This window comes from Ictidomys tridecemlineatus, chromosome 12, assembly GCF_052094955.1.
Source record: "Ictidomys tridecemlineatus isolate mIctTri1 chromosome 12, mIctTri1.hap1, whole genome shotgun sequence".
NCBI lineage: Eukaryota > Metazoa > Chordata > Mammalia > Rodentia > Sciuridae > Ictidomys > Ictidomys tridecemlineatus.
This window is the reverse complement of record NC_135488.1, coordinates 37,419,357-37,434,998: the sequence shown is the minus strand read 5'-3', so window position 1 is coordinate 37,434,998 and position 15,642 is coordinate 37,419,357. Positions and strand designations below refer to the sequence as shown.

General features: G+C 47.2%; 1 protein-coding gene across 4 annotated transcripts in view; it reads right to left on the bottom strand.

Annotated features, from left to right (window-relative positions):
• Vwa3b (von Willebrand factor A domain containing 3B) overlaps nucleotides 1–15,642 on the bottom strand; it is a 176,867-nt gene that overhangs the window by 104,365 nt on the left and 56,860 nt on the right. For all 4 annotated transcript variants that reach the window (XM_078028505.1, XM_040270772.2, XM_078028506.1 and 1 more), the window contains exons 9-10: nucleotides 5,008–5,195; nucleotides 495–649 (exon numbers count right to left, since the gene is read on the bottom strand). In XM_078028505.1, coding sequence (XP_077884631.1) covers nucleotides 495–649; nucleotides 5,008–5,195 — 343 coding nt within the window. The remainder of the gene's footprint in view (nucleotides 1–494; nucleotides 650–5,007; nucleotides 5,196–15,642) is intronic.

Genomic DNA, 15,642 nt, shown 5'->3' with positions numbered 1-15,642 from the left:
GCTTTCTAAGATTGCCCAACGTTGCAACAGGTACAATGAAATGCTTTTGAAAGAGAACATTCAAGAGTCAAAGGCAAGGGAAATGTGGTCTGCAATTTACCTATGGCCCCCCAAACCCAGGGCACAGCCTCCTGCAGCGACACAAAGTATGACCACTGTGAGCCATACCTCTGCTCTTCCTAAGAACCTGCACTGGCACCAAGGCAGGATGGAACCGGAATCCACAGATGTCCCCTTGCTGTCACAGATGTCCCCTTGCTGTCAGCAAGGCCATCATGAACCAGGGGACAAGCCACCTTGACTTAACAGTGTTTAATGGCTACTTCATCTTTTCTTTCTTTTTTTTTTTTTTTTTGGTACCAGGGATTGAAGCCAGAGGCTCTTAACCACTGAGCCACGTCCCCAGCCCTTTTATATATTTTATTTAGACACAGGGTCTCACTAAGTTGCTGAGGCTGGCTTTGAACTTGTGAACCTCCTGGGAACACACCAACCTCCTCCGGATCCGGGCCAGCACTGTGTGGACTCTGTCACTGTACCACCTGAACTTCTCCTTGGTGATGTTGACGTGGACCAAGCTCCCATCCTTCCAGGCAGCGTGGATGAACTTGTTGCAGTATTTTGCATGGACTGTCTTCTTCTTGCTCTCCTAAGGTAGGGGCAAGGACAGAAACCACTCAGAAACCATTCAGAGAAGAAAGGTCCCCAGGATGATACCCCCACCTCTGCCTGATGGAAATGGCCCTTTGTACTCATCCCCACCATCCAATCATTCAATCATTAATTCACATACACACGCCCTTGTGCCTGCTCCACAGGGTGCTAGGTGTCAGGCACAGTGGTCAGAAAGACATGCATGATCCCATCTGTGCCTAGAGGAGCCAATGATTCCAGCAAGAGGGAGACAATACAGAGAGAGAGAGAGAGAGAGAGAGAGAGAGAGAGAGAGAGAGAGAGAACAGTACAGATTATTAGATAATTATTAGATAACCCAGGACCTGGTACTGGGTTGAGACAGAGGGGACTAAGAAAATTTCGACAAAGAAGAAAGCTCACAGTGCGCCGGAGGGCCAGGGAGACCATGCTGAAGGAGGTGGGGCTTGAGTCCCCCCAAAACCTCTTTCCATGTCTGCTCCCAGCCACCAATGAAGCCAGGGAGCCAAGAACCCCCTCCCACGTCTAGTGCCCCAGATGGGACACACAGACCTGGCTCAGGGACAGAGGCTCCCACAAGGACTGCTCTCATCAGCGACACGGTCTGTCCCTACTCCATGCCAGGCACCAGGAATACAATCCACAACAAAGACCCCCGAACCTGCCCGCATGGAGCTCACAGCAGCAGGGGAAGAGCCAGATCATGAGCCAAGCGGAATGTGGTAGGCCAGAGGTTGCCCAGGGCTTTGGAGAAAAATATGGCAGGGAAGGAGAAGAGAGATTGCCAGGCCAGAGGGCAGAGGGCAGGACAGGTTAAAAGTGAGGGGAAAAACTTCATGGAGAAGGTGAAATAGGAGCAAAGACCTGAAGGAGCCAGGCGGCCACAGGCAGGCCCGGGGGAGTTGGAGAGCTGAGTTTGCGTGGCGTGTCTGTGGGATCTTGGGAAGACCAGCATAGCCAGAGAGAGTGGGCAAGGGAAGAACGTGTGAGATGAAGGTGGAAATGTACAAGGAAGGGGGCCAGGGAGCCGACTTCAGAAAGCCTGGGGGCTGACGGAGAGGCATCGGAGAGGCAGGAGAGGATGCTGGCCGACTCTGAGTGAAAGGGGAGCCCCTCTGGGTGGCAGTGGGTCCAGGAGGGCGCTGGAGGAGAATGGAAGGGGAGGAGAGAGGGCGTGTCTACAAGTCCTTTGAGGAACTGAATTCTAAAGAGAAGCCCAGGAATGAAACAAAGGAAGCAAAGCCAGAAGCAAATATGAGTTCAACTAAAAAACAAAACAAAACAGCAGCTCGCCCAGGATGGGAGTTTATGCATGGGGAAATGATAACAATGGGGACAGGAGCAGTTTACCAAATGCAGATCTGCTGATGGAAAGCTCTAGAGACAGGGCATTATCGCTGTGAAGCAGAAAGAGGAGAATGAATGAATGAGCGCAGAGAGAGACCAGCGAAGAGGTGAGGGGGTCCCAGCCATTGCCAGCCAGTGCCCTCCACAGAGGCCCACGTCAGCCTGGTGGCCCAGTCTTGTCCTGGCACCTCCAGAACCATGGGTGAAATAAAGATTTCCTGTCTATAAGTTAAAAATAATGATGTTTAAAAAAAGGATGAGGGAGTGGGACAATTGTCCTTGTCCCTTAGAGAGGGACAAAGGGGAGAACAAAAGAAACAGAGGCAGAGCCCACGGGGCAGACACAGCTTCTATCTGCTTTATCCACATCCCAATCTTAGGGTTGAATTCATTTTGGGGACTCATAGTCTAAATACTAGAAGTAGAACTGTCCTTTTCCCCCCCAATATCAACATCATTATGTGTGGATATTTTCCAAAATCGGTGTTTGTGGAAAAGAAGAGCTATACTCTATCATTCTCAACCTTTGCCATGTTATTATTAGCACAAAAAAATTGAGGCAAAAGATCCCTTTTATAAGGCAAATTCTTCAAGCTGACCCCCTAAAATGTCATTTAAATTGTCAAGAAACAGTAAGGAAGAAATCGGTCCTACAGCTAGCTCTAGGCCTAACGCGTGGTCACGGTTCATGGTTGACCACAGCCAAATCAACAGGGATTAATAGTTTTTAAATATCCAGGGTCTAATGTATTTCTAAAATGGAAATTTAGTTATGTATAATTTCCTGATCATTACTGACTGAATAATGTCTATTAAACTAGAAAACTGTGCTGGGGCAGTGGGGGCGGGGCGGGGGGGGGGGCGGGGAGACACAAATGAGATCTTCCCTGCAAGGCAGCAATGACTCTGCATCCTAGGAGACGCCAGGAAACAGGTCTTGCATTCTGCATTTTTCTAATTCAATTGCATTCTGCATTTTTCTAATTTAAACTTTATATTTTTCTCCTGCAGTTTGTTGTAAGCACGCGGCAGCAAGAGGACAAGGACACAACTTGGTGAGGCTGAAGCGGCTGGAGGGAAACAGCCCTTCCCGGGGCCCAGTGGTCAGCCACACAACACACGTCAGAGTCTCCCGTGCCTGGATCTACGTAGGTCTCAGCGATGACCCTGATGTCAAGCAGAGCCTCCACACTGTGTTTGCGGAGGGCTTTGATTCCCTCCCCGCTGGGCTCCGTGGAGCCGAGTGACCAGCAGGTCTGCTCTGGTTGGCGTTTGACTCTCGCCTCTTGGTGCGGACCTGGGGCTTCAGCACCTCCTGAAATGGCTTTTCTCAGGTTTTAACAATCTGGAAGCCTCAATTTACCCTGATTTTCTTTCCTATTGGGACACTTCTTAAGTCTTTCTGTACTTCTAAACTTTTGATCTCAAGTCTTTTGGTTCCTTTTCTACATGTGGCTATTTCTCAAAGTGCAGTCCCTGGACCCGTGGCTTCAGGGTCCTCTGGGGACTGTCATTTGCAAGGTTTGAATATGGCTCATCCCCACCACGTTGAGACTTGGTCCCCAAGGTGGTGGCGTAGGGAGGTGATGTCCTCTAAGAGGCGATGAGGTGGTTAAGAGAGATTGGGTTTTTCTTGTGGGATGCACTCTCTGAGAACTGGGTTATTGACCCCTGGAGGGAATTGCCATAAAGAGGCAGCTACCCCTCAGTCTCTCAAATGGGTGCTATTCCACCTGCACCCACTTTCCTTCTTTTCTGCCATGAATTGACACAGCGTGAGGACCTCACCAGAAACCAAGCAGGTGCCAGCACCGTGCTCTTTGATCTGAAGAACTGTAAGATAAATAAACCTCTTTTCTTTATAAATTTCTCAGCCTCAGGTATTTGGTAACACAAAACAAATGAAGACATTGTTGATGCAAATCCTGGGGCTCCACTCAGACCTACTGGCTCCCGTGTGTGATGCTAGAGTGTGGAAACCGCTGTGAACGAGATGATCCTTCCACTGGGAGCCAGAGTCAGGCACCGTGAGAAGCTCTGTTTCCATGAGAACCACTCAGCACCATGGAACTACAGCTTTCAACGTTCTCCATACACACTCATCTGGGGCCACAATCCTTTGGAGAAAGTGATTTTATATTTACTGGGAATCCATTATGTGCTGGCTGGTAGTCACAGGAGTCATGCACCTTTGAGAGAGTGAAAAGTCAAGAACCACCGAAATGCTTGCTTTGGAGCACCCACCCGCAGTGGCTTCTTTCCCTTCAATGTGGGAGACTGCAAGTCCTCTCTTTTGACATAATGTTGAATAATTCAGACTCTAATGCCTGAATTTCTGCAGGCCCAGCCAATGGCTCATCCATAATTCATGTGTCTAGTGTTCTGGTTTGGAAATGGTTGGAGCATGTCCCCCAAGGGTCTGCGTGCTGGAAGCTAGGTCCCTAGGGTGGCAGTGTTGAGAGGTAGTGGAACCTTTAAGGAGGGGCTCTATTGGAAGGTCATGGGGGCACTGCCGCTGAAGGAGATTAATGCTGGTCTTGCAGAGTGAGTTAGCGCTCTCGTCGGCCGCCTGTTGTAAAGTGAAGAACCTGGCCCCCTTCTACATATGTCCATTTCCCTTTCCACTTCTCTGCCATGTTGGGATGCAGCCAGAGGACCCTCCCCAGAAGCCAAGAAGAAGTGGCTGCCTGATATGGGGCTTGTAGCCTCCAAAACTGTGGCCTAAATAAACCCCTTTTCTTTATAAAGTACCCAGTGTCAGGTATTCTGTTACATCAACACAAAACAGACTAAGACTACCAGAAACCATTCCCAGACAAGATCTCTGCCTCAGGGTACCACTTAGAGAAGAATAGGGCAGGAAGCAGAAGGAACCTCTTTCTTCATGGAAACAGGAGCTGATTTCCTTCCTGGCTGCCTTTCAATGTGGTCCTGCCCTGGGCTTCTGATCTGCTAGGGTCCCATGGGAGTTCCACAGCCGCCCCGCCCCAAGTTCGCTTCACCTACCGCACTGGTCTGCAGGGACTCGTCCTCGGGCTTGGCTTTTATCTCAACGACTCCATCAGCATGGCGAAAGGAGCAGTCTGCGAGGACGTGGTAAAACGACAGCTTCTGGGCCTTCAGACCATACTTTTGGAGCCACTTCTTAGAGTCCCAGGTGTCTTCTGGATTCGACTCACTCTCCACACCCGACTCTGGTTTTGGAATCACAGTTCATGAGCCATTCATTCCACACCGACCCTTCACGTCACACCCCCAGCTTCCTGCGCACCAGGCTGGGACGTGCCTCTGTGAGCCACGCTTCACTGCGGGAAAGCAGCCGTCCAAAGCAGGACTGGCAGAGGGTCAGTACCCAAGACTGGACAGCAGGAACCTAAGACCTCTCATCTCATTCCTCCTCTACTGAAGTCGACTGGCCTGGTGCCTGGGTGGAGCTGCACGAGAGACCAGGGCCTTGCGTCAGGAGAGCGTATACTTAGGGTCAGAGTCTGTGGGTTCGAGTCCTGGCCTTCTCACCTACTAGCTTGGGCTACTTGCTCAAATTTAAATGGGACACCCCACTTGACCTTTTGAACCTTGGCAGATGGAAGTTCGTATCTGCTAGGCATTTCTGAGTAATTTAATGGGGGGGAAAAGAGAAGTAGGGATACACAGCCTACAGAGAGGTGAAGTCTATCAACATGCTACGGCTGGCAGGATGCTTCCCATGAAGTCCACTGCCTGGGGGGAAATTTGTCCCTACTAAGAACATGGTCCTCAGCTCTGGTATCTCAGAAGCCTCATAAGTCAGCCCTGATGCCTGGAGCTATAGATAGGACAACTTTCCCGAGGCTCACAAATCATCAAAAACCCAGAATTTGTCAATTACCCAAATATTTCCAACTCCAGGCACAGTCCCTTTGTGGATTCCAGAAGCCATCTGTACAGTTGTTCCCTCGGCATATGCAGGGGATTGGTACCAGTTTATAAAGTCTGTAGATGCACATGTCTGTCATACAAAATGGTGCCTATTTGCATAGAACCTGGGCACATCCTCCCTTGTCCTTTAAGTCATCCCTACGTGGCTTATCCTAACTAATACAGTATCAGAGCTGGGTGAATGGTTGTCGGGCTGCCTTGTTCAGGGAATAATGACAAGGGAACTATCTGCACATGTTCGGCACAGACACAACTTTTTTCCAAATATTTTTTGGTCCGTTGTGGGTTGAATTTGCAGATGAAGAACTTGAGGATACAAAGCACTGGCTGCCATGAAAGAGTTGCGCTGTTAGGGAAATAAAATACTACCCACACATACTCTTTGCTGTACATAAGGGGCCACATCATTAGCAGGAGATTCAAAGAAATAAAACACTTTCAAGGCAATTATCCCTCAATAATTGGAGCTGCCCATGAACACTGCATCCAAGCCAGCCCCTCACATTTTAACAGAATGCCTTTCAAAGATTTCATTCTGCAGTCTGTTGGAGTTGGAACTTGTCAAAGAAGCTGATTTGGGCTTTTGAACTTTATACCAGACTAGCATCGAAAGCCCCACTGAGCAGCACCCTGAACACTCCTGGTGCCCTTCCACCCCAGGGCCATCTCTCCCTTCCTTCTCAGGGAGCGCAGTTGGCCTTCCGCGGATTCCCTCCCAACCTCCCCTCCGCCCCAGGACGCAGCCCAAGAGAGGAAGGAGCCTCCCCATGGCGGTCCTCTCTCAATAACTGTTAATTTCGTTGCCAGTCTCTGGTCTCCTCTAGAGACAGGGGCAAGGACTGGTGGCCTCAAAGAAAAGGGAGTGGGTCGATGGCACTCCCACGGCCTCCTGGTTGCCAACAGCCTCGACCACATTTTACAAGGCAAGCCAGCACCTCCTGGTTGGCTCTCTTCCGGCCTTTGGGTCACCCAGTAGGCTGGGTGGGAGAAAGGGACGGGAGAAGAAAGGAAACCTGAGTTCTGTAAAAGGGGCACAACACCCCCATCCTCGGGCACCGACTCTCTGCAGGATCCCCAGCCCCTGGCCCAGTCCTGGTTTGTAAGACCCGGGTCTCGCTCTTTCTTCTCTGGCAGCAGAGACAGATGCCTTTCCTCCTCCCCTCTCTCCTGATGGATAGACGTGGTAGGAAATACAGTTCTCATTCAGTCGTTTCTATGGCAACACATGCCTCCTCTGTTTTGGTTGTCTTCTTTTTAAAAGATGAGAGAGCCCTTCAAGCCTGAATTCAAGTTTCCCGTAAAGAGAACTTCCTAGAAACGCGCCCAAACCAACCCTTGCCAGGGTTCTGAAGGAGCCAAGGACTCGTGTGGAACTCCTTGATTTCCCGGGGACCAGGGGGTGCACCCCTTGAGGGCAGGATTCAGAGTCCCCAATTAACCACCCCAAGGAGGGGTTCAGGTGAAGACCCCCAACAAGGAGAGAATGGGCCACTGATCAATCACAAAAAAGAATCCGGAAAGAAGTGAGAGAAATCTCATCTTTTCAGGGCTAATTAGACCAATTAGTGGCCGGGCCTCACTTTCCCCAGGGAGGGAGGGGCAGGGCGTCAGCTGGTCATTAGCGTCACTTACTAAGGGGGCCTCTCCATTCCCCTGCAGTTTTCTTAATTAAAAGTGTTGCATGGATTCTCCCCCACGGAGCCCCGAGCTCCCAGCAGAGGCAATGCGGGCTCTTCTCTCCCACCTGACAGATTGCTTGAGATTTCCTTGCAGTGATGGGCAAGGGGAGCAGATGGCAGAGCATGTCACACCACGGCACTCGCTGGTCCCTCCATCCTACTTCCCCCAGCCCCTCTCCCCCTCCCCCTCCCCTCCCCTCTCCCCCTCCCTCCCTCCTCCTCCTTCTCCCCCTCCCTCTCCCCCTCCCTCCCCTCCCTCTCCCCTCCCTCCCCCTCTCTCTCCCCCTCACACACCCCTTTACTCTCCCCCTCCCCCTCCCTCTCCCTCTCCCTCTCCCTCTCCCTGGTCCATCCTTCACTCACCTATAGCAAGGCACAGTTCCCTGGGGGCCTACAGGTATGGAGGGCTTACTACCCCATGACTGCCCTCCCCCATCCTCCCCCGTAGAGAGCTACTTGTCTGGCCCCTCATTCCTGACACACAAGGTCCAGGGCCTTTCAAGGACACTATCACCAGATGAATGGACTAGAGCTCCAAACTGGGGAGCAGCCTCAGTCACTGCAGGGGGCCAACACCAGGATCCACCAACACCATTTCCCACACATGCCGGCGGCTGCCACTCAGAAACAAGGTGCATCACGCAGAAAGTTTGAGGAACTTGAAAATCAACTTTTAAGGGTTTCTTGGTCACAGGTCTTTTCTAAACCTTTTTTTTTCCCCCCCTGGGAATGGGCAAGGAGGCTCCACCCAAGCAGGATTCCCAAATGCTTTTGTATTTTATAGACCACATCAGAGGACACAGTGTCCAACACCCCTACCAGTCACAGGTGCCACGAGACACTGACCAAACCTTTGGCCACCGTGACAGGAAGGCACAGGAAGACGATGCCGTAAGAAAGCTGAGAAAGAAGTGGAAGGAAGCGAAGGAGGAGAGAAGGAAAACAGGATTGAGGGCTGCTGGGAGGTGGGGAGAAGGACAGTTGCTCTCAGGTATCGGAAGCTGGGTCCCACCTGCTGGTAAGATGGGTATGGTTTCTGCTGCGAGCCAGCTCGACAGACAGCAGCTGCAGGGACAAGGGTCCTCTGAAGGTGAGAGCAAGCCCAGCCTGGTCAGAAGCCCAGAGACAGGTGGTCACAGCAGGGCACGAGAGAGCAGCCAGTCCCTGAGCCATACTTATGGCCTGATATTTTCTGTGACTCTGCACTTGCTAAAAACCATGTGCTGGGCATACGTGCTGGACTTCAGAGCATCTCAGAAAAGGAGGACAGAGGAGATGGAGGAAGAGAACCGTGTCACTCAGTTTTGCATCACTGTGACCAAACTACCCAACAAGAACAACTTAGAGGAGGAAAGTTGTTCATTAATGGCTCACGGTTTCAGAGGATTCAGTCCATGGCCAGCCAACACCATTGAGCACAGAATCATGGAAGAAGGGCCTGGTAGAGGAGAGCTGCTCAGCTCATGGCAGCCAAGAAGGAGAGGGACACAGAGAAGGAGAGAGATCCAGGGACCAAGTGTAGTCTGAGGCCTTGCGCTCAGCTACGTACTTCCTCCAGCTCTACCTCCCCTCCCAGCAGCCCTTTCAACCGTCAATGGATTAATCCAGCAAATAGATTAAGCCACTGATGAGATCAGAGCCCTACTCACTGCCTAAAAGTCCCACTTCTGAACCTGACTGTATCAGGGATCATGCTTCCAATGCACGAGCTTTGGAGGACTTTCCACAGCAGTAACACAGCCATATTCCACAAAACCAATTAATTCACTGAGGAGACTCTGGTAAAATTTTGGGGGTGCCCCTGGGTCTGTATACGTGAGGACCAAGGCCAAACAGGAAGCAGCGATGGGACTGAAACCACATGTCCACCATGTGACCACCTCCAAATGGCCAGTTCTCGAGTCTGCTGAGCAGACTGTCCTAGAACCTTGGGAAGCCTACCAGAGCATGTAGCTGTGACAGTCAGAGAATGAGGAAGGATGGTGATAAATTCTAGCTCTTTCTCCCCTGGAATATTGTAAAACCATTTTTCCTTCCTCCTCATAAAATCCAAGGAAAATCTGTTGTAAAGACGGCTCCATAGTTTCCCCCATTTGTTGATAAACCAGTGGAAAAATGGTTCCAACACTAAGTGTCCATGATTCCTGTGATCATTGGGGTGGGAGCAGGAGGAAAAGGAAATAAAAAACATAGAGGAAAAAAAAAAAAAGCAAATGTCAAAATAGAGAACATAAAGTACCAGAAATGGAAAGGACCTGGGAGAGGAGCTAAGGCCCATCCAAAGACTCAAAGTCTACAGCACCTGCCGACGGCGGCTGAGCAATGAAGAGCAATAGTCAGGTGGCATCCAAGCCCTGTGAAGACTGAGAAGAAACCACTGACGGAGTGCAGAAGAATTTAAAAAGCCACAGTTTAATGGACATTTGAAATAAATCGAAAGTATTTGTACCTTGAGCAACTACTCCTTTAAAAATAGCCAGGACATGGCAAGATAAGCAGACAAATTCCAGATGTCTGGTACAATGTGGACACATTGAGATTAAGAAGTGAAAAAAAAATGGCATTTGGGAAAATTAAACTGAGTGTCCTGAAATTCACAGGTCAGCAGAGAGGATTGGTTGTTGGTCTTTTTATTGTTGAGTTGTAAGAGTTCTCGATCTGTCTTGGATCTAGAGTCGTATTATACATACAATTTACAAATATTTCCATTATGAGTGTTGTCCTTTCTCTTTCTTGACAGTGTCCACTGAAGTCTAAAACTTTGTAAATATTTTTGGCTCCAATTTGCTTATTTGTTTCTTTGCTTGCTGTTGTAAAGAGTGCTCCATAGTTTCCCCAATTTGTCATAACAAGGAATCATTACCTAACCTAACACCATAAACTGCACCTAGGTTTTCTTCTACAAGTTTTTTAGTTTTTCTACTGAGGTCTTTGATCTACCTTGAGTTAAATTTTTGTATAGGGTAGGAGTTGGAGTCCAAGTACATTTTTGGGGTATAAATATCCAACTGTCCCAGCACCATTTATTGACAGATTATTCTTTCCCCATTGAAACATCTTGGCACCCTTGTCAAAAATCAATTGACAATAAATGTGTGGATTTACTTCTGTAATCTCAATCTTATTTCATTAATCTACATCTATATTTATGCCAGTAATTCACCGTCTTCATTATTACATCTTTGTAGTACTTTGTCCTCCAACTTTGGTTTGGTTTTTTTTTTCCCCCAAGATTATTTTTGGCTATTATGTGTCTCTTGCATTTCTATATGAATTTAGGAACAGCTTGTCAATTTCTGTGCATGGTCTTCTAGATTCCATGTCAGAGTTCTTCTGATAGAACTCAGCCCCAGCTTCTCCCTTATGCTTTTAGTCTAGCCTATTGTTTATTTTAACTGTTGTCCACAGCCTCAGGCAGCCACAAAGCTAATCAGTTACCTCTCATTGTTTTTGACAATTTCCCCCAGGCTTTTCCCACTGGGAAAGCTCTCAGTCAGGTCAAATAAAGATGGTTTGCAAATGGCATCTTCCGAATAATGAGCATACAGGTCAAATAATGAGAATTCCCTAAGAATGAGACCCAGAAGGAACTCCAGCCCCATGTTGCCCCACTCTATGACTGCTGGGCTACTGATTCTCACTAGGATCACAGATGTTTATCTTCACATTTAGTGAAGTGCTAGAAAGGGGGAGTATAAATAGGGAAAATTAAAATGCCATAAGCTTAATGTCATTACTGAGATTCAGTCACTTTTCTTGGCGAAACACTCCTCAGATGACTGCATACTTTCAGTTAGTTTCCAGATGAATTTCCAAATTAACAATGTCCTCATTGCTTTTATGGAGGAGAGAATTCCCAGAGATCTTTAACTGCTATTTCCACCTACACATTTTTTAGTGTTTTCATAATTAAAAGACTCAAAAATACTGAATATAACTACTTATTGGATTTGTTATCCTTTTCTGTAATCACTTTTTAACATGATTTTAACTTTGGCATTACATCATGCCTGGAATCATTGCATCCCAATATCTTTGCTAAACTAAGTACGTCAAATCAATAAAATTCTAAGTGTCCAGCTCTCCTATGTTGGGGAAAAAAAATTGAGTCTTAATTCTGAGTTGTGGAAGCATTACAGGCGACTCTAATGCAGATATTTTTTTTGTGTGTATTTTCAGTCGGGGAGACACAGACTTCATTACCCATGCATGTTTGAGTCAATATCATCTTGATCCTGTCTCACACTCTCACTTCTTGCTTTATTAATCAGCCTTGTCAATATTCACTGGACTATGAAGGCGGTTTCAAGGTATAAAGCCATGCTGGAGGAAAATGTGAATTCTGGGAGACACTATTATTGTATTGAAGTGTGAGCACTGTGACCCGTGTGTAAGATGCTTCTGGTTGTATAAGAAACCAGAACTCATTCTGCCCAGATCTCCTCTGCAGTCCTGTTTCAGCAAAGGGAGGAGACGCCTTGGGAAGGCAGCCATGTACAAGTGCTCTGTCAAGCAGTCTGTTCTGCTCTCACATTTTGCTTTCAAGTCATTGTGTTGATGGAGAGTCTTTTTCTAATGACCTGGTTGGGCATCCACTACTGGTATGGAATTGAAAACTCAAATGGTACATTCTTTTCTATGCATATCAGAATGAAAAAAAAAAAACTTGGGGTCAAAGATCAGAAACATGAGATCATCACTTGATGTGCCCTCTTCACCTTTATACCACGCATGTTCACTTCAGCCCGTTGGTTCGTTACTCGGGCATCTGAATTGCAGGCTGGCATGCTTCCTTGCCTCCCTTACTTCTCCGCGGGTCTCTGAAGGATGCTCCGGTCTCAGTAGGTCCAAACCAACTTCATCCTCTTCCCCTTATCCTTGTCCTCCTCCAGCTCTTTCTCTGCTTGGTGGATGGCACCAAGGAACTTACTTTTGACTCCTCCATCTCCTTCACTCTCGAGTCTTGCCAATTCAACGACCCTCACACCTGTTCACGGACGGATCATCTTCACATTCTACCCCCCATCCTAGGATGTCATCATGTCTCATCTAAATTACATCTAACTCTCTTCCCCAATCCTTATTTGCCTTCTTCTCTCCAATGTGTCTTCCACCCAGTAGCCCAAATTATTTTTTAGAATACGAATCTGATCTTATTTCCCTGCTTAGAATCCTCTAGGGGCTGACGATTGGTATTAGCTCCAGGGACTCTACATCTTGAATGATCTGGTCCCTGCCTTCCCGTCCAGACCCATCACAAGCTCTGAGCTCCAGCCACGTCCATCTTCTCCAGCTCCTCTACAGTGCCGCGTGTCTTCCAGCCTCGGCCATGGCCCATGCCCTCCCTCTGCCAGGGATATACTAGCCCTCACTCCCATCCTTCGCCGCATTTACTTACTTCCTCAACCCCCAGGTATCACCTCCAAAGTCCTTTTCCCCAGGGAAGCTTCCCTTGGCCCCAGAGAATAGCTCTGGAGCCCCCACTTCTCCTCAATCAAAATTGGTAATGATACTTCTGCTGTTTATCTCATTTTCCGCTCACTGAGCAAGCAATGGTCCTCACAGGTCCTGCTCTGTGAGGGCCTATTCCATGTCTGTTTAACTCACCACTGTGTTCATCACCAAGCACAGAGCTACATATAGTAAGCACTCAATAAACAAAACATCACACGGATAAACCTTTTCTTAAATTATCATTACATTCTAACTTTTTTTTTTTTTTGTACCAGGGATTGAACTCAGGAGCACTCAGCCACTGAGCCTTTGCCAGCACATTTTTAAGCGTTTTGCAGGTATTTTCACAACAGTCCCATGGGGTAGGCACTAATATTCATCCACAGTCTGCAAATAAGGAAACTGAGGCACAGTAAGAATGTAACAGGGGTTCACCTGATGCTTTGACTATATCCCTTGTGGCTTTGAAACTTACACATTTTTTTTCTTTTTCTCAATCTTCTTTTCCCTAAACTTCTCCCCCGATCTTCTCCTTCTGATCGCTCCTCCCTAATCTCATTCTCTGAATCACTTCTATAAAAGCCCCCTGTTCCTGAGGATGGGCAGAATCATAGCGTTTGGGACAGGAGTCCCCTTGTTTCTCCTTTGTTAGCAAAGCAATAAACCTTCTCTTTCCTTTAGCTCAAAACTGTGTCCTCGTTAATGGATTGGTGTCAGAGTCAAGGACGGAGCTTTCTGCAACGGTAAGTGTCTTTCCCAGCATCACACGGCAGGATGGGTAAAGTGAGGTTGAGTATTTCCCTAACTCTCAATCTGTGTCTAACTCTAAGTCCCTAACTCTAAATCTCCCTAACTCTAAATCTGTAAAGCCCTGCCATCCAGGGCTACCCCCCCCCCATCCGTCCAAAAAAAAAAAAAAATCTCAGTGGCTATTTAATACAATGTCAATGAAAATGAGCTTCATCCATCTGCTAAAAAAAAAAAAATGTGCTCAAAGTTTGTATGAAGCTGCTATTGGGACTGCCCACGGAGCTTGAATAAGCCTCTAAGCACTTCCTGGTCTTTTTACATTAAGTCTGATATTTTGATACTAAGTAGTCTGAGTCAAATCTCAAGTTTCGGGTGGAAGTCTCTGGGCTGTCTCTGTTCCTGATTAAAGCGTGACTACACACTATGATTCAGCTAATTAGCTCTGGTGGGTCACAAAATGGCTGTGAAGGTTATTCCCAATGAGGAGCCCATGAAATATCTTGAGCTGCAGCATTGGTCCCAGAAGGGTACAGCTTCCCTGGCTGTGGATTAATGCTTTAATATGTTGTGACAAAAGCCACCTTCCTGTTTGAGAATCGTGCCTGGACCACACACACAGATGCAAACTTAAACCAATGTCTCTGAGCAGCTCAGCACCTCAGGAGTAAGCCGTATCCTCCTCTCTTCCTTTATCAGTAAGCTGCATTAAGGTGCCATCAACATAAAATGACCCATACACATGTAAAATGTACAAACTGCTAAGGTTTAACATTATGAATGATTGGTTTATGTTTATCATCTTGTTATCTGTTTTCTATTGGCCCTGTTTGCTCTTTTTCTTTCTTTTCTTTTCTTTTTTTTTTTTTTGACAGCTTTTCAATTGAATACTTTAAATTCCATTTATCTCATTTGTTGTATTTGTGGTCTTAATGGTTGTTTGGGTTAACAGGGTATATCTTCAGCTGGGTGCGGTGGTGCACACCTGTATCCCCAATGACTCAGGAGGCTGAGGCAGGAGAATCACGGGTTGGAGCCCAGCCTTGGCAATTTAGGGAGACTCTGTCTCAAAAATTAAAAAGGGCTGGGGGTGTGGCTCAATGGTAGCAGGCCCTGCATTCAATCCCCAGTACCAAAAAAAAAAAAAATGTATAGTGTACATTTTCAAATTATCCTGGTCTAACATCAGGAAATTTATCACTCCATGAATAATACATGCTAATGATGAATTCTTTCAGATTTTGTATGTCTGAAAATGTCATTATTCTGCCTTTATTTTGGAAAGGAATTTTTCAATGAATGCAGAATTATGAGTGGACTGTTGAGGTTCTCTTCTTTGAAAGAGAGGGTACCGCTCCCACCATCCCTTTGTTTGAATGAAAAATCTGCTGTCACCCTTTCTTTGCTCTTTGCATATAACATCCCCCCGCCCACTACACACCTCTGGTCACCTTTCAGGCTTTCTTTTAAGAAAATAAACCAATTTTATTATTGGTTTTAAGCAAATTCATTAAGATGCCCCTCATTTTCTTGTGTTCTGTGTTCATGGAATTTCTTGGATCTCTGGGTTTGTGGTTTTGATCACGTTTGGAAACTTTTCAACACTTATTTCTTTAAGTATTTTTCCGTTCCCCTCTCCTCTGTCTCCTCTCCCCAGTAATCACATTGACTGTATATTTGGGGCTCGTGAGTTGTCCCACGACTCCCCAAGGCTCTTTTATTTCTCTGTATTTTTTACATTCTTTTTCCCCCCACGTGTGTGTCGTTTTTGATAGTTTCTATCACTGTCTTCAAGTTCACTAATCTCTTTTGCCTGCCACGTCTAATCTACCCTTGATCCCAT